The 19,337-nt window shown below is 42.0% G+C and overlaps 1 protein-coding gene across 4 annotated transcripts in view; it reads left to right on the forward strand.

Moving 5' to 3' along the window:
• The window catches only part of LOC108876259 (intermembrane lipid transfer protein VPS13B), a 308,041-nt gene that overhangs the window by 205,421 nt on the left and 83,283 nt on the right, over positions 1-19,337 (forward strand). For all 4 annotated transcript variants that reach the window (XM_051076101.1, XM_051076099.1, XM_018665629.2 and 1 more), the window contains exons 34-37: positions 738-881; positions 16,897-17,238; positions 17,723-18,137; positions 18,346-18,483. In XM_051076101.1, the coding sequence (XP_050932058.1) occupies positions 738-881; positions 16,897-17,238; positions 17,723-18,137; positions 18,346-18,483 (1,039 nt within the window). The remainder of the gene's footprint in view (positions 1-737; positions 882-16,896; positions 17,239-17,722; positions 18,138-18,345; positions 18,484-19,337) is intronic.

Here is a 19,337-nt window from a genome sequence, read left to right on the forward strand (position 1 = left end):
CTCATTTTCCAAAAATGATCTCACTCCCAAGGTCTAAAAACTCAGAATGGTCCTCACAGAGTTAGCCATGTAAGCCATACTCAGAACTCAGAACCAGTAACAACACAAACAAAACTGGACTAAACAGACTAAATTACAACAATGGCTATAGTACAATAGAAATAGAGACTACTAACATATTTATTCATGCTTACTACATGACAGATATCTTTATGAAGTTATGCATGTATTTATTATATTATGCACTCTCCAATCTAGTTTTACAATTTACAATCCAAATTTTCATACTAGAGCTAATAATGATACAGTTAATATTTTTCATAAATCTAACTAGATGTTGAATAAAGTATGAAGAGTCCTGTTATCTTTTTAAACATTAGGTCTGAATAGATGATGTTTACACAACAGTCACCAATACCACTGTGTGTAGTTACTGTAGATCTTGCCCATGTGTGTGGCTCAACCCAGAGTGTTAGTGAGTGATATCCTGTTAGATGAAGCCTCCAGGCAGAGGTTTAAACTGCTGCAGAAGTGGTGGGGGCAGAGGGGAGAGGAGAAGGAGGGAACAACTGAGCTAAACAGAACAAGATAGAGGGGAGAAATAATAGTAAGAGTATTAAAGTTATTTAAAAAAAAGGTCACAAACAGTCCTGATGTGCTGTGGAATGGTTCTCTTGCTTCCTCCACCCACCTTCCTCTTTTCAGTTCTCCTTGTCTGATCTCCTTCATCTTTCTAGGAGGTGGTGGTGTGTGGCCACTCTTTGGAGGTGAATGTGACCAGCAGTCTGGATTTCTACCTCAGCATTGCCCAGGTGCAGCTCCTACAGCAGCTTCTCAGAGACAACATGGTGGGGACAGACACTCCGGAGAAAAGTGGCGAGGTAAATACTGTGTACAAACACATATGGGCACATGCACTTACCAAAGCTACTTACATGACAATGTACTATAAAACTAGAAAGACTTTATTTGGACACAGAAACTCGATTTGTTTCCTTTGCATTAAAGTATTTACACATAAACCTGCAGAAAGCTATGTGACAAAATGCACTGCTTTTAGTATCTAACCCTCTTTCATTTCTTTCATTTGTACATATGTATTGTGCTGGGCTTCAAGCTCAACTAGTTATGTTCACACTCTCATGCGTCACACCTTGGCCTTGAGACCACCTCTCTCTTGCTGACATGATTAATGGTTTGTTAATTTTTTTATCAGTGCCACTACTTGACATACATCCATTTACTAATCATTCCACAGCTACGTCAGTTTTGCTCAAAACCTCATCATGGCTGTTTCCCTGTACAGCGCCCCTAACTATCATCCCTGACTATTTTGGGTGAATCCAACACATTTAAATATTTACTCACTCAGAGCAAGGCAGCTCTCTAATGTGGCCTTAGTTTACTGTGCTGTGCTCAGCTGCAGCTTTCAGGGCCCTTCCTATTGTTTACAGGACAGGGAGCTCCCAGGCGCCATTTGCCCTGTCTGACCGCTTAATAAAGCTTTCTAATGGAACACAATATAAAAATATTTACCAGCTGTGGTGAGGATGGGAGTCATAGAGGAGTGAAGGGGATGGGGGAGAGAAAAGGAGGGGGAATGGTATGAAATTAAGATAGCTAACAGAGTGATTTTACAGCTATCTCCACTTTACAGGAGGATGTGTGTACCAGCACACAGTGACTGCATCAGATGACTCAGATCCTGTAAAGCAGTGGTGACAAATAGTGGCCTCTGGGCCCTGCAACAAAAATATTTGGTATCCACAATGAAAGCTGAAGTTTTGCCTTTTATAGTAACCACTAAAAGAAAATAATCAGAATCTCAAACACAAATACTGGAGGTAGCAGTACACTTATCACTGTTGATACATTTTATTTCAGAGGCATCATCACTAATAACAATACTTTCATTCAACCATAACTAAATCTTATTTTGCCAAATATGCAGGTCTGTAACCTGTAAAACTATGTTGGCTACCCATTTAATAATACTGAAAAATACTGATTTAAGTTAACCCTGATTGCTGACCCCTGCTGTAAAGGCTTGTGGGGGGGGGGGGAACATATTTACAATACAAGGGATTTAGGTAAAATGATCACACTTCTTTCTGCTACTACTACAGGTGTGGTTGATAATGCTGTAGTAACTATTACAGACAGTACAAGCAGCACCATCTTTTCATGCACAGTACACATACCGAACCAGCACCATAAAATCTATTGTTAGATCTATCTGTTAGATTTATTAATGTAGTACTATAGAAACAAATAAGAAAACCTAGTGTGAAGTTTGCTGACTGCTTTTATTTATTCATTTATTTTGTTATTTAGACAGTCAGGCTTAAGGAGGTGCCTGTTGTGCATCTGGTCTTGATTTGGGTGATCTCTGAGCCCTCACCCCGACTTGTAATGATTCATGGCTTGATTCTGTTGAGGGGCAGCTAACGGCTGCAGAGGGTTCATCCAGGTTTAAGGCAGGATGAGAAACTTCATCAGCTATTCTGGGAGGTCCACTGGCAACAGTTTAAAAAAAGAGTCTTACTCCATTTAAAAAAGGTCATTTCAATTGGATTGATTTAAGTTGCTTCTCAAGGCAGTGTAAACAGAGCACTTTTTTCCCTACTTTTCCAGTAACAGCTAGCTTCACATACATGCATTTCCAGCCGGAGGAGCTGGGGATTAAGGGTATTGCTCAAGGGAACGGTGACAGTAGCTGCTAAGTGTTAAGCTATTTTTCCCCAGCTATGTTTCCCAGTTTATCCAGGGATGGAAATGGTCAATTTTTTTGTCAAGACATTTACATCTAACCGCTATGTTAATGCTTCTTTCAGCTAGATTAAGTGAAATTGAAATGACCACAGGTCTGGAGTGATGCAATATAATGATCATCCATCCACTGTTGAGAAATGAAGAATATATGCATGGGAAAATAGCTCTGCTTTCATTTAATGTTAGTTTTTTGGGCACAGTTGTTGGGAACTCTCTTGTTTCACTTTTTGCTTTTATTATACCATATTAATTTCAGGTGCATTATACCATGTTCTTTACTCATTCGGTTTTATAGTAGTGCCATTATAGAGCGTAACAGTATCATTAACACTGAGGTCAGTCGGTGTGTGTCCTCACCTCTGTGCAGCTGCACAGCACAGAGGTTACTCTGAATAAATGTGGTTTGGCTTTGGATTTTTGGACACTCTCTGTAAAACTATTTGTACCTCCATCTATCTCAGTGTCGTAAGTCTTTTGGCGACTGCATCTGTCCGGCTGCTTGGCCCAGACCCGGCAGCAGGGAGGTCACTATGAGTAAGACATGGTCGGGTCTGGTGCGTTCCGGCCTGCAGGGGCTCATTCTTCAAGCTGCAGAGCCCTCTAGTGGTGCATTGAACTACAGCATTGTGTGGTTACATGCTCAGACCCTAGCTCCTGAGGGCAGTTTCTCCTCACTCACAGTCTGTCCTGCCAGCAGCCTGTCTACCCCCCGCTAACACATTAGATACACCATCATCAAATGATATCAGTAGTATGTGTGCTGAAATTGTTTGGCATATAGAACAGGTAAAGGCTTTTGATACAGTTAAAACAGACCAACTGAATATAATGAAACAGATGTTCACCCCCTGCTAACAGGTTACAAATTATAATCATAAAGTTCAGATGTATTTCCATAGCCAGTTTCCACAATATCACAATCTGGATTTGGAACATGTGTTTGTTGTTGTTTTTGTTTTTTTAACTCAAACTCAACTTCAGTAATGATATTTATAGTATTTGACAGTATTGTTTGTACTTCCTTTATACAACCTGTTCAAAGGATTCAATTAAAAACAGGTCATGTATCTCGAGCATCTGGTGCAGAGGAATTGTTTTTGTTGTTGTGCTCAATAAAGTATCTCTGCTCTCACAGTCAGCACCGTCCCCAGCTAAAAGTTTAAATTAAACACTGCTCCTTCCTCACTCTTTCTTATTTCCAAATCTTTTCCTCTCTTTTCTAAACCCCCTTTTTTTTCCTAGACGTTTTGAGAACATGCTGTGTGCCTTGAACAGATTCTACGCAGATTTCAAACAGTTCCCATTGCCCCTCACAGCTGTGTTTTATTGTCTGGGTTAATGAATTTGTTTTGTAGGGGCTTTTGGGTTCCCTGGCAGTGGTGAGGCAAGCCAGGCGCGTGGGCAATGTGTGCAAGCCTTGTGTGTGATTTCAGTCATTTCTAGTCATTGAGCTGTGCTTTGAGAGAATCTGTCCTCACACACACACACACACACACACACACACACACATCTATTATGACCCTTCCATACATACATACAGATAGATTGTTATTTTCTCCTAATCCGTTACGTTCTGTCATTGTGCATTGTGGCCAGTTGTCCACTGTTTCCATATCGGTTTCCACTTAAATCATGATTGAGATTCAAAGTAAATGAAACATGATTTCTAAGCAGTCCATAAGGAGATTTGTTGCCCTTTAAATCATTGCATTATTAGGATGTTTATCACAGCATTAGCTGCGGTCCGTCACAGTTTGACTTCATTTCTGTATTTTTTGGTTGATGTTAATGATGATAAAGTGAGGCTGGGTTGAGATCAGGCAGCTTTCAGCAGCAGGAGGTCCCACAGTCAGAGAGCTATGAATAGATGAAAGAGCAGCTTCCAGGACTTATCTCACTACTCTGTCAGTGGCACTGTCACCTGGCAACACAGAAGTGTATACCCTCACACACACACCCCCCCACACACACTCATACTCCCACGCATTCATACATATTGTCCCCACATTCTCTTCATGGTAACTGTCTGCAGCCTTTCATTTGGGAGCCAGTGCTGTAATGCTGCTTTATGACTGAACAGCTGACCTGAGTGTCTGGTTGTGTGTTTGCATTCTGTGTCTCAGCTCTGCTATGACGTTATTTGTTCTTCAGACAGAGAGAAAAAGAAGTTGAAAAAAAGCAGTTTCTCATTGCCTGTCTCTTTCAACCACCACTTCTTCCTCTACACACACCATATCATTCTCTTATTTACCACCTCACTGCTGTCCATTCCTTCATGTAGATTTACAATGTAGGCTCTCATTGTTGGCATCACTATCTGGCTTTCCTTCAGCTGCCACAATCACAAACTTCCGAAGTATTTTAGTATTGTCCCACCAAGTTGGTAAAGAGCAAGAATAGAGGTTTTTTTTTTTTTAATTGCTTCCCTCAGCCCATGTTGATATACCTCTCTCGTTCTCTCTCTCTCTCTCTCTCTTTCTGTGTCACACACACATACACACACACAGGCAGCTCGGGTCAGCCATGTGCTTGTACCACAGTGTGAGAGGAAAATACCCTCTGGTGCAGGGGAAGTCCCGCTCTGCTTCATCCTCCACCTCATCCTGGGATGATTACACGCATGGGAAACAGGGCTTTAGACTTCCTCCAACACTCATGCACCCACACACACCGATGCCAGTGTACACACACACACACACACACTACTGCAGTACCCAGGTTCAGGGCAAAGTATCAGGCATCACAGGAAACTCTGAATTACAGTTTTTAGTAAACACAAATGGGTAAAAACCTCTAAATCACCCATTACCTGCCTTATCTCTATTCTTTTTTTTTCATTCTCTCCCCACCCCTCTCTACCATTCCTTATATTTGCACCACCTACCACATCTGTTGACATTGTAAGACTATATGCAGCTCCATCTTCCACCTACTTTGTCTTTCCTTCTCAACATCTTTTTGCTTTCATCTAACTCTTCTTTCATTCCCTTTTCTATCACTTTCCTCTCTTTTCCATGCTCTTAGTCTTCTCTCATTCATCTCTTTTTTCCTCGCGGGATTGGCAGAGCTCCTGGTTGGAAAAGTGTTAGTTCATCCAGAGCTGGCTAGCTATGCATGAAGCTGGCTGACAGTGGAGAGGGTTCCTCCTCCGGAGACAGATAGAATTTGACAGTCTGTAGATTATGATATTACTGTACTATTACGCCTGTGTAGTCTTAAACGCCTGCACTAAGGACGCACACAGGGTGCACTCTCATGCAAAGCTGGACTAATGCAGCACTTAGACAGCGGGGTAGATCGCCAGCCAAGACGAACCACTGTGAGAAGTGAATTTACAGTAGGCACGAGTATGCTGGTCAGTAGCTGGTTTGGTTTGTCAGTGGGTTTGGCCAGCAGTTTTAAGTTATTAGTGGGGAGGAGGCAGTGTTTTACTGATGCATGTGTTTTTTTTGTCTATATCATCCACACAGCCACACTAAACTAAATGTGTTTGGACAGTGACAGGTTTTCATAGCATCCCTGCTTTATAGATTTTAAAGTTGTCCATTGATGTCCATACTGTCATGTAGACCATTCAACAGAATCAACAGAGATTACCAGATTACCCTGTCCTAGCACTTTTGGAACATTACTTGCAGATAATTAGAATAATAAAACCTATTAATCAAATGAAGACCTTTTGTACCTCAGTCTTCCATCCAAATGCTACTAAATGTTACACTGTGGGAGAGTTGAAGCCTGGTGACCTATTCTGCTCTCTTGTATAACAATTTAGCTCTCATTCATGTAGGAGTATTAGCCAGAATGCCAAAAGCACATAAGACAGCTTATCTAAGCCATGGTGTTGTTGACAAGCTTGGCTCAGTGAGCAACCTGAGGCTGGATCCTTGTCTGTGTATGTTTAAAGTAAACCATTTCCAAGACCGCTCCTCTTCGTGATGAGTGTTTCATATTGTCTCATAGCTGTTGAGCTTTGAGAACTGAATTTTCTTTCTTGACCTCCGATCTTTTCAGGACAGTGAGGTGTCAGAGGAGCTTTTATGTGCTCTGCTGGCCAACAGAAACAGGGAGACATCAGATAGAAGTGAAAATCCGAAGCGTGGAAAAGGACCAGGGCAGACAGTAAGTCAGTAGAGACAGGCTGAGAGAGGATGGCCAAATGACAGAAAATGCAAAAGGGAACAAGAGTAAGTAAGAGGAGATTAGACATGACACAGTGAGAAAAAGGAAATCAGAATCCAGTGTTTGCTTTGATTTCTGGTTCTGTGTAAAGTATTTGTCCATAAATGTGGGAGCTGACATTCCTGAGGGGTCAGCTCTTAACCAGTCAGCCTTGCTATTAACCCTCTCTGAGGGCCAGATCCCTTTCACCCTGACCTCTTCCCATCCTACACAGCACTATTTTCATTCGCCCTGTTGCTGCTAAGAGTAATAATAAATAAGGCTCCTTGCACAGCCATCTCCTTTTCCATTTTGGCTGTCTCACATCTGTTAAGTAAGCATTGTTGTCTCAGCTTATCTTAAACATACATATTTTCATAGTCAGTGTTCATCTAGCTGCCCTTCTTTTGTTATGAAACCGTATCTTTTTTTTTCTTCCTTTTTTGTTCATGTCTCACTGACCCTCCTGTGTGAATCAACTGCTAATTGACAGCCAGTCATAACAACTCACCTTCCTTGTTCGGCCCCCGCACCTCAACCAGCTTTCTTCTCAAAGCATAACTGTGGCACATTCTTAAACTGGCCCCTTGGAAACTCTGTCTATTTGAGATCAGTAGCAGCTGAATTTGCTCTGCCCTCAATCGGTTTTGGCAAAATTGGCGTGAAAACTCCAGATAAAATCACGAAGGTTGGAATTCTATTAGAGTCCGGGAAACAAACGGCGCCTTTGAGGAGAGGGAGCGGGCCCCCATCGTGAACCCTGGGATCGGGTGTCAACTCAGGTGAGGAGGAGTCAGGAGTAACCTCTCTCTCTGCTTGCAAGGGTAACAGGGTCACAGACTCAGGGGACTAGTAAAAGCAGGGCACACCGAGCCAACTAGTACAGTCACATATGTACACACACCATAGTAGACTTTGTTCAGTGAAAAAGCCCAGGATTTTTGTCTGAAGAGGTGAAAAGAGGAAACAGATTTTTCTCTCTACACCTGTATAAGCAAGATTCCACCTAGAATAACAGGTGATGGAGAGTATTGGGTTCTCTCTCTGTAACTTGGATAGTGTAGTAAAAGAGAGTGTGTGTGTGTGTGTGTGTGTGTGTGTGTGTGTGCACATGTGTGGGTTTGCATGTGCATACATGCATGCGTGTGCATATAAATGTTTGCATTTTACTACTAATGTACAGAATCTGTTTCTTCCTGACTGTGATTTTTCTGACTGTGAAGTCCTGTGGTTGATTGGTGTACTACTGAGTTCCTCTTGGACTGCTCTCATTAAACTAAATATTTACCCTAAAACAAAATTCACACATCATTCCAGGATTTTGGGCGATTTTCCATGGGTGCAGGCACATTTCCACTTTTTTTCTGCATCTCTCTGCAAGTATATTATCCAGGCCACATAGAAGTAAGATATTAAATACTTTAGCTCCCTACATGCAGTCTCAGTTAAAGGCGCCCAAGATTTTAATCAGCTGAGAAATCGGTTACTTACTTAATCAGTTAATCAAAAAATAAACAAGAGATTCATCAACAGTGAAAATAGGAAGGTGTTGCAGCTGTTTTATAATTTCTCTTTCTAAAGTATCAGCTGCTACCTATGTGTGAAATGAATTATGTCTTTGTGCTTAAGGCTTGTAAGTGGCATGTAAACCCAAATGAAGTCTAGGCAATGATAGCTATGCATGAATAGGTGCCATTTAGCTCCTTGAGAACCAACTTAAGAACATAACGCAGATGTTTTGGATAGTCAGAGGTGGGCTTGATTTTATACCTCACCTGTTTCAGTTTGTCTGTTTAGAACACATATTCCACCACTTGGAACTGTCCTCTAGGACAAATCAGTTCCTGATAAAGTGCTCATTTAAGTTGTACTATGTTGAAATTCCTGTACTCCAGCCAGAACTGAAAAAAATGTCATTTGGTTTATGAGTTTAAAAACTTACAGGTGTTCCCTCCATGTTAAGCTCTGCCTCTGAATCCCACCTTTGCAGCTAAGTGATGGAGCTTTTAAACACCTGAAATTGTTAATTGTTTCCCACAACTTTTTGTCATGTAGTTTAGTTTGGTCTTTTCTTGTATCGATGCGTTCTCTGGCCTTGTCCTCTATGTCCCCCTCATCGGCTGCTAACTCAGATGAGGGGACAGGGGGTCTTGCATCATTCTCCTTTGAGAATCTAACATACAGCACATAAGAGCCTTTGTCTCACTCAGTCCTGGGAGCACATCCAGGGAGAAATTAAAGGAAGATTACTTCAGTCCTCCTCTTCTAATTTCAGCTCTGTAAATAGACACCGAGCCAGGATTGTTCTTGTCTTCACGCAGCTCTTTGAATTAGTATGCAATCTTGTGTGCGTTTGTGTGCGCACATACTCACAGTTGCGTGTGTTTGTGCGCTCACTTCTGAATGCGTATACAGGCTGGTGTATGCTTGCAAATGTGTCCTTTTGTAAGCATGAGTGTGTGTGTGTGTGTGTGTGTGTGTGTGTGCGCGCGCTGGCTCCCTAGGGTGTGGGCTGATCACAGCAGCATCACTCACAGTCCTCAGCAGACCACCTGGGGTTCATCTGCCCTTCTCAACCCTGCACCTCCCACCCCATCCCGCTCCAAACAGCCTCATCTCACCTCAGGTCACCATTGTTTTCCCTGCTGTTGCTGTTTCCCCATGACCTTGTTACTAAAGCAGAGAAAACAGACATGGCCGCCAGGCAGCGCAGGCAGGCGTTTCAGAAGAACACTCCATGACCTAATGAAAGGCATCTCTGCTGCTTTTTGAAGTCTCTCAGACGTCTGCTTTTGTGAACTGCCGAGCCCACGCTGAAGACAATGCAGTTTGAAGTCTCTTTTGTTGTTTGTTTTTTGAAAACATAATGCCAAAGCTAATGATGTTAAGTTGAAAGCTTGGATGAGTGATCTTGAGGGCCAGGCTGAAACCTGATGATCATTCCACTACATAGCTGTGTGCTGCACTCAGTATGTGTTTTCACTGTGTGCGTGCCTGGGAATTGTGGTGCGCTGTCACACTTTACTATACCCACAAAATATAAACAGTGATTACAGTGATAACACTGAATCAATGCTCTTTACAGTTCATTATTGTTATTAACCGCAGACACAATGGATAGACAACTGATAGACTTGAAAAGTCAAGTTGCAAATACAAATGATGCTCTAAAGCTTCTCTAACAAAGTCAGACAGTTCATATTTTAGGATTTCTCACAGTAGCCTACCCACAGACACTTTCTCACTCATGACTTTCAGATGCCACTGTCACCATCAAGCCCACCTCGCTCAGGGACACTGTGTGTGTGTAAACACTGGAGCCTGAATATTAGATTGAAAAACTACCCCCGCACAAATGTCAAAACTAAATAGGATTGGTGACAGTTAATGAGAGCCAGTTGTTCTCTACCCCCATTCCCATGGAAAGAAAGAAGAGAGGATAAAGGAAAGAAAGTCTGATGATGACTCTGCTGCTGTGGAAGCCAGGATCACAGCAATTAAGACAGACCCCAGGGTGCTTCTGTCTCTCATTCCCTTTCACTTTTGCTATAGTGTGTCTTCTAATTACACCTTTCTCCACATCTGGCCTTCATCTTAATTTAATTAGTTACCAAATAAAATGTCAAGAGTCAGGTTGCAGTTGTCCACAGATGCAGGGGAAGGAGTTAATGTACTTTCTTTATATATCACATGTACAAAGGCAGTTCATCCCCTTATCAGCCACATTCATTCTGCCAAGTTCTCCATCTGGCTTTAGCCCCCGTGATATCTTTATTATAAAATTTCAATGTTTTTACTCTCCCTACTTTGTTTACCATATGGCTGATATCTTGTTTATCATTAATGATGGAAGTATTTGGTGATAAAGTCCATTCAGCAGCATCCTATTCCAGCCAAGAGATTATGTCGGATGAGCAGAGAAAGTCTGTGTATCATTTCTCAATAGTTACATCATGATGGTCAGGACACTTTTCCCCCGTGTTTGTTTTCACTAACACAGTTGTGGTATTAATCTAGGAATTGTCTTTTGGCATTTTTGAACACTTCCTTCAATGAGTAATACAGCTACATTGCATTTTGCTTATACAAACAGCCAGTGTTTTTTGTAGTGATATGGGGTAATTCCTGCGTGTCCTCACACTCACCCCTAACCTAACTGTTGGATTTGATTGGTGGATCTGAATCAGGGTTTTGGTTTAGATTGGTGGATCTGTTGAGGATGACTGATGCAATAAGTCTCCTGTTGAGCTTAAAGGGTGGTGTCAGACCTTTTAAATCATTCTTGATTGCCAGAGATTAAGAGTGGGGCATGGTGGGTTTGGCGAGCTTCTTCAAGGGCCTAGAGTCGTACTGGGAAGGCCTCAGTGTTAAACTCAACATGTTGAGCACAACACTGCAGCCTGCTGAATGTCAGGGCTCTGGATACACTTCTGTTTTACTAAGCAATGGCAATCTGCATTCTATTTGTGCCAAAATATTTGTAAGTAAACTAATGTCGTGTGCAGGCGTAGGAGAAAACAGGTTTTGAAGTTCAATCAATTGTAAAACGGAGTCTTTGGCCGCCACATATCCCAAAGCCAGGTTTTTGTTGAGCAGCATACTGTAGTTCCCCATATGGACCACATTAACTCACTCTTTTCACAATTTTTCTTTTCATTCTCCAGCCTTTATCATTTTGCATCTTTGTTTTTGAGCCAGGGCTTTTCCAAACCATAAAGCAGCTGAAAATAGAAGAACATCATCTTTGCATTCATGTTTTCTTGTCCTCATCTTTCCTTTGTTTTTTGAGGTGTTTCACAGACGTTCCTCTATTTAGACCAGCCATGTCATACTTAGTCCTCTCCTCACTTCTCCTCCAGTAGGTCTTTCCGGAGGAGAGTGTTCCAACTGACCCAGCGCTTTAGGAATGTAAACATGTATAAATTATTACTGTCACCCGGATGTTTGCTTTCCCTCCTGTGTGTCACGTGGCATCAGGGGAATAAGAGTCTCTGACATGGAAGACAAAATATTCTCACATTGTTATTTCTCTAATCCTGTCCAAAGCACAGATAGAAGGAGAAAAGGACTAAGTAGAGATGCTTGGGGGCCTGGACTGTGAGAAGAGAGAAGGGAGTGTGTTGGATATCGTCTCTCATGCTCCTTTCAGAAACATGTTGTTAAACCCTGGAGGAGTAAACCCACCAACCAGCATTACTGGGTGGAGGGAGCTTGTTAAAATGGCCCCACTCTGCGCCCAGAGTACACTGTGTTTAAAGTACAGTTGACAGTCACTCTGAAGCACTCGGCATCCATTTGCTAGCCCCAAGGTCGTGACCTTCCATTGCTTCTTTGTTGTGGTTCAGTTGAAGTGCATAGCAGGTTGCCTTTGTTATTGAAACAAAGTTGCAAGTATTAAATGACTGCCTTTGATGCCATTTTTTGTGACCAATGTTATGGCATACAAAGAGCAGTGACTTCATATTATGAATGTCTTCCCCCCTCTGTTCTCCACAAGAAAATGAGAGAATGAACTGCGGTCTTAATGGCATTTGGTTAAAGTATTATTGTTATTATTTTTGATTAAAATGAGGTATTGCTGTATTGAGGTTTTCTTCCATCAGCACAAAGGCACAGAGGCCTGCTATCAGCTTTATGGCTCTGGTAAACAATAGTGGGTAGCACAGCAGGGGCCTAACCTGTAAACTCTGATGTTGTCAAGATACAGAAGTAAATTTCCATTCAGGCATTCTGCAAGCAAGGAGCTCAACTGAATAGTTCTGTCAAAAAGATTTAGTAATCTGGCCTATGATTCAGTGGGAATTCTACAGGAGCGTCAAGAGAACATGGGAAAAATGTGATGAACATTTTTCATAAAGCAGCTCTGAAATATGAAATGTTTGAAAAGCAGCTCACTGCAACTGCCTGCCACTGGTTTCATTTCGGGTCAAAAATGCTACTAGTTGCAGCTTTTCTTCTCTCTACAGTAACTGTCATGTATGTTAAATTAAAAACAAACAAAAAAATATTTTTTTAAAACAAGCCATGGTAGGAAAACCATAGGAGTGGACACCCAGAAATGGAAACACAAAACATGTGCAGTGGCTTTTTTTTTATTGGGAAGAAAACATAATATAGTTAAAACATTTGCCTGTAATTTATTTCTGGCTCTCAGTGACAACTCTGTCCCTACATACTTTGATTTCTTTGAAGTATGTGGGGACAGAGATCGTAGTTGCTGACCTCTTTCACTCAACACTAATGAGTTCTTTTTATACCACTGCCTTGACCCTCTGCAATCAGCACTCTTCATAATGTCACTCAATTAACCTGTGCTTTGATTATGTATTTACTGATGATACTGTGCTGTCATAGTTATTTATTCTGTGTTTGCATTGTTGTTTCTGTTATGTTTTTTTCGTGGCATGTTGTTCTGTCTCATGCAGTTCATTCTTATTCTTATCTTTCTGTTTGACATGTCAAGCTAGTAGCAGAATTTTTTGGTGTGGTGTTTTTTTTTTGTTTATTTATTTATTTATTTTATTTTTTTATATAGTGACCAGTTTTGCCGGTAAAGTAAACTTGCACACACTGGAAGCCTTTATTATATAATTTGACTTCAGTGGTGATATGTGGCTTTTAAATGGAGCCTTTTGAAAGGAATAATAGTCACCTTTGTTACTTGGACTGTATTTATTATATTCTTTCCTATCGACTACAATGGATTTCCCTACCATCTTAAAACATTCAGATTTTCATGTTCCCTGATCTCTGAACCTGAATTGCAACCTACTTTTCATTCATCTGGAAACAATCAACCGCATATGTGGTATTCAGATGTAAAAGTTATGTTGTCATATTCAACTAGCCAGCCAACACTGTAAACGGGTGGCATTTGGATGATGTGACATTTGCTTCCACATATTAGCCTTCCTCTAGCCAAGCTGTTCTGAGTTACACTGACAGAAATAGGGGTCAGAAGTCGTACAGATGCGCTCTGATATGATTGGCACTTGGGAGACTCATGGTTTCACACTTTAGGGATTATCCTCCATTTTCCAGAATTTTCTGCCTAGAGACTCTGAGGAGATGACTTCATGACTGGCCAATTGGGGTTTGGGGGGCTGTGTGTATGTGTGTGTAGTCGCACGTTCATGATCATGATCAACTAAGTCCAGAGAAAGATTGCGCTGGGATCTGGAAACAGCGCTTCAGCACAGCCATTATATAATATAATAGAAAGTAATGGTTGGAAAAGGGGATTTCAGCTGGGACCAGGCCTGTAGCTGCAGTACATGTTTGTATTCTGAATTTATTGCCCTCTGTCAGTGAATAAATTGGCGAAAGGTTAAAGGATATAGTCTACAGAGCCATAGGTTTATGTTTTCCGTGTATACCTGTTCTCTTTTTCAGTGAGTAAGCACAGTGAGGCTATAACTAAGCCCAGAAACACACGGAATAATCCAGTTGTGTGCTTTAAAACTCTAGCTGAGATCAAACCCCAAGAATGCAACTGACTTCATGTTTGTTTATGTGTACATGTCTGTGAATGCATTGATTGCATGTGTTAATTCAAACTATATGAACAACTGTGTGCCATGGTATGTTTTCTCATTGTCTCTTTTCCTCTACACCCCCCACCCCCGTTTGTGCTCCCCATTATCCCTTATTCCACTTGTAAGCACATCTAAATATAGACCAAGAATTTGCTTAGGGGGCACTCTCTTAGTAGTGGTGGTTAAAAAGAAGACGGGGTATTTGCTGTAATTGTAAATGCATGTGTACAGCCTAAGCTTGGGAAGGGAGACAGAGAAGCGTAAAGAGTATCTGGCAGTTTCTCCTGGCGCTTGCTCTTTCCCAGCTGCTGTGCAGCTTATTTGTCCCCTCGAACACAGGGGCGCTCCTTGGAGTGGACATTTTGCCTTTGCCAAGTACCTTTTTGAAATACCTCCTTACCTCGATACAAGTTTCACCCGCTTAACGCAACACACATGGAGACAGGTCCAGGCCCTTTTCTCCCTTCTCTCCCCTCCCCATTGCTTGGAAAATCTTACATTTCTACAGAAAAGGAGTGCACACATCCTGTCCTCATTAGGCCAGGGAAAGGAGAGGAATCTGGCACGGCCGATCCTATGGAAGCCCCACACATGAGCCTGGTCGAACAGAACAGGCAGGCGGGCAGGCATGCCGCGGTGTTTTATATGGCTCTTGTTCTTAGCCTTTGATGACACTGTTTAGAATAGGAAATATCTAATAAGTCAAGTATTCTGTCTAATGTCCTGCCAGTAGGCTTAGTATTTGCCTGGAGGTCTTGAAACACTATCTCCACCACAGCAATAATATACATTTAAAATGCTCATGGAGTGGGTGGGAGGGAGCGGTGTAGAGAAAGCGAGGGGGCAACTGAGAGTACATGTTATAATAGCAACCATGTGCAGGTTGGGGCAGATGAGGGTGGGATAGGATGGGACACACCTTGGATCTGTTGAAAACTCTGTGTGTGTGTGTGTGTGTGTGTGTTTCTTGAATTTTTCAATTTATCATAATCATGCTTCAAAGGACAGCAGTAGTTAATTGAAACTGACGTCATACCCATTAACGTGGACAAGAGACACAGGAGAAAGGTCTTAATAGCGGTGTAACAATGTTGAATGTGTTATTGGAAATGATGAATAGGCCAAAGTGTCTTCATGATACACCTGTCAAGCTTACAGCTATTAGAGAGCTGTTCAACTGATGTGTCATTGAATGAACTTAAACAGCCTTACATGTGCCCTCTTTGCCCTCTCTTTTTACACATTTTGAGTTCTGCCTTTCTGCCTGTCTCGGCTCCACTGTAGGAGAAGTGCTTTTGTGTGGATGGTTTGAAGTGGCTGTTTCTCAGCATCTACAAAATATTTTTCATTCGCTTGGGAAATTTTTTAAAAGTAAAAGCTTCTGTTTGTTCAAGTTGTTTTTTACCCACACGTGTCAGTTCTACATAAACATGTCCAGTAATTTATTTTTTGGTAGGTAGCATTTAGTTTTAAATGTTTGTCTCATTCCTGGCCCATGGGAATCAGTAGTGGCTTCTTTATAGTCTTGAAGATGGCTTGCTTTGGTAGCAGAATAAAGATGCCTATTTTCATTGTTGCTTGAAACCCAGCAACCTACTCACATTGATTTATAGCATCTGTCACTGAAAGCTTTTTATTGCCACAACGGCTGGAACTCTTCTGATATCCGTTAGTTGGAGCCAAGCATGAAGTCTCAGCTGCTTTATACACAATACCATAGTCAATGCATGAAACAGTTGGATTTGCCGGGGTGAGGCCCTTTTCTAAAGACATTTCCAATATTGCAAGAAGTGCAAAATGATTTTTAGACCACAGAAAACGTCCCAGAGCATGCCTTTAATGTCTCTGTGGTTATATGAAGCTCTCCTTCCTTGGTCAATTTGTTCATGGTTTCAATCAAGCGAGTTATTTGGTTTGTGTCCTCTTGTAAAGCCAGGATAAAAAAAAAAAAAAAAAAACCTTTCATCCATTTTTATTTGATGCTCTTAACCCCGTTCTGTAATGCTAACAAACCATATTGTTTTGGTTTGAGATGATAAGGCAGTTTGTTTTAATGCAAATTGAATTCTCATGTCTGTCACATTCATAAAGATGTTGCACATGTTTAGCTGTGTTAGTGTACTTACACAGGTAGCAGCTATCGCCTGTGTATGTGTTTGTTTGTGTGTATGTGTGTGTTTGAATATACACCACCTAGCAGTACTAATAATGGGTACACTTTATGGGGTCTTTTTTCATTCTGTCTTCTTTTTCACACTTTGATATTGTTCTTGAAAATTAGCATTTGCTCATGCAACACGGAGTCTTGGCTCTGCCTATAAAGGTTACAAGCAAAGCAGACTTTTTTTTTTTTTACAGTGAGGCCGAGGTCCAAAACAGTTACCAACAGTAGAAACACAACCTTTCATCTCACTGTTTCTGTGTGCAGATGCGTCGACACGAGCAGAAGCATGGTAGTCGCAACCCTGCGACAGGCGTCGACTCCTCATCACGTCACAGCGGAACCGGACAGGACAGCGGCTTCGGCAGCGACAGTGCTCGCATCCGCATCGTCCAAATAGAGCAGCACAGTGGGGCCAGCCACCACTGCATCGCTAGGCCCTCCCAGAAGTCCACCATCACCAAGAATCTCAGCTTCATCCCTTTCGACATCTTTCTCACAGCTAGTAAGCTGTCTGTCATGACTTATGCTTGCTCCAGCCCCTCAAAGGCCGTTCCCTTATCGTCCGACACCCCCAGCTCAGTGGAGAAGAAGGAGCCTGGGGATAAGGTAAACAAAAAACCATTGACATATAAGCTCTCACATGACTGAGTTTGTATGATTATTCTTTCCACACACAATAGCAAAATGTATCATTTGTGTGAGCAGTGCCTTGGTGTGTAAGTACAAGGGATTAATATTGCACAGTTTTTTTAATCAACTTCATAATTTTGAATTGGATTATGTGGTTGATTTTCACACAGTCTAAATTTTTATAACTGAATTTTATCCAGTGTTATGATATGTTTTATACTGTAACTTAAATGTGTACAGTATGGTTAGTCATTGTGTTATGTCATCTAGCTGACTAAAGACTTAAATGTTATGCATGATGTCAATTGGATCTGTTTAAAACGCAGGATGTTGGCATGTTATGATACACCAAAAGTTCTTAGTAATGTTTCTTGTATCTTATTGAATCAATGACTCAAATAAATTTTCTGCAAAATAAGGTTTGACCCAGTGCTAAATGATCCTTCTGCATCTTCTTTAGGTGGGAAAGAGTGCCCTCAATCAGCCTGATATCCTGTCTGAGTCTCCTCCAGCCTCAGCCTCGCCCACTCCAGACCCTGCTCCAGCTGCTCAGGTTTCCCTTGCTGGTCTGACAGCTGAGGACATCTTCAACAGCAACACCTCTCAGCCAGCCTCCCCGCTCCTGAGAGGCAGCCTGCTCTCCTTGGATGGCCTTCCCACTCCAAGCCGTTCCTCAGCCCGCCAGGCGCTGGGTGTGACCATAGTGAGGCAGCCAGGGAGAAGAGGGGCTGGGGACCAGGTGCTGGAACCCCTCCTGTACCTGCAGGTGATGCAGCCCTCTGCACTGCTCAGTTGCCACCACCGCAAGCAGAGGATGGAGCTGTCTGTGTTTGATGTGGCCTTAAGAGGAGTAACTTCTGACTACAAGTGCCAAGGTGAACTGGAGCTGAGTATGATATAGACCCTGTTCAGTGTACGGGGAATGTCATTACCAACCAATTCTACCCACAAATAATGACTAACTGACTATTAAATGTAAAACCTTTTTTAAGTTAAATATGTTTACACACCTGTCTTGTTCTCTGCCTTTGTCCATGCTCACTCTCTTCTCTTTTTTACTCCTAATCTCTTCATCTGCCTCAGACCCAGGAAAGACTCTTCCAGAGTCTCTTGACTACAATGTGTTTTGGCTGCAGACAGTAGCAGGAGAAGTGGACAATAAAACGGGCATCCCTCCCCCTCTGCTCTGCCTCCAGATCAAAGATTTCCTGAATGGACCAGGTGGGGATCATACACACACACACACAGACACCCACAAACTCCCTGTTCAGCACTTCAGCTTCGGTACACTCATGCTACCATGCTCGTTTACGATTTAGAGTATCCATCACATTTAATCACATTTCAGGGGAAATGTTCACCGCTGTGAAAGAGCGAGAGGAGTGCACACGTTAAACAAACACATACCAGAGGCAAACACAAAGGTCTTTTTTTCTGCTGTATCTCCACTTAATGGGCAGTCTAAATGACACTGTGACTGTTTTCTACAGGAGGCCACTGATATCACTAATATCTCTCACTTTCAACAGCAGACTACATGCTCCTGTTGATGTAAGTGTGTGAGTAATATCAGCTTCCTGTGGCTTTGCCTTTCACAGGGTTTGGCTCTCTATTTTTAGCCTATCCATATGAGTAGCTTTAAGCTAAGGTTGGAGACCTAAGGGTGTGGCTGACATTTTACCCAAACAAAAATGCAATGAATAAAAGTATGAGTGGGCTGCAATGTGAATTTACAACCTCCGTATCCACATGAGGGTTTCATGGAGTGTGTGTAGGCACAAGACATCCTTCAGAGTTCAGCTCCCTGAACTCAGCATGCCAGATGTTGCAGATGCATATACACTGACACTCAACCATGGCTATACTTTGACATATAGTCTGTCTTTCCTCCACATGCATGCAATCATGAACACATACTGTGCATGTAAGAAGGAGCTTGAAGCTGGATGTGAGTAGCCCCCTCGCCTACACACATCCCTGCTGTCAGCAGAAAACCCTCAGCTTCTCTGGCCCCATGGAATCACACAACACAACACAATGCAGCTCTCTGTACACTGCAGCAATTACACAATACA

Source organism: Lates calcarifer, linkage group LG15 (genome assembly GCF_001640805.2).
Source record: "Lates calcarifer isolate ASB-BC8 linkage group LG15, TLL_Latcal_v3, whole genome shotgun sequence".
NCBI classification, from domain to species: Eukaryota; Metazoa; Chordata; class Actinopteri; family Centropomidae; genus Lates; species Lates calcarifer.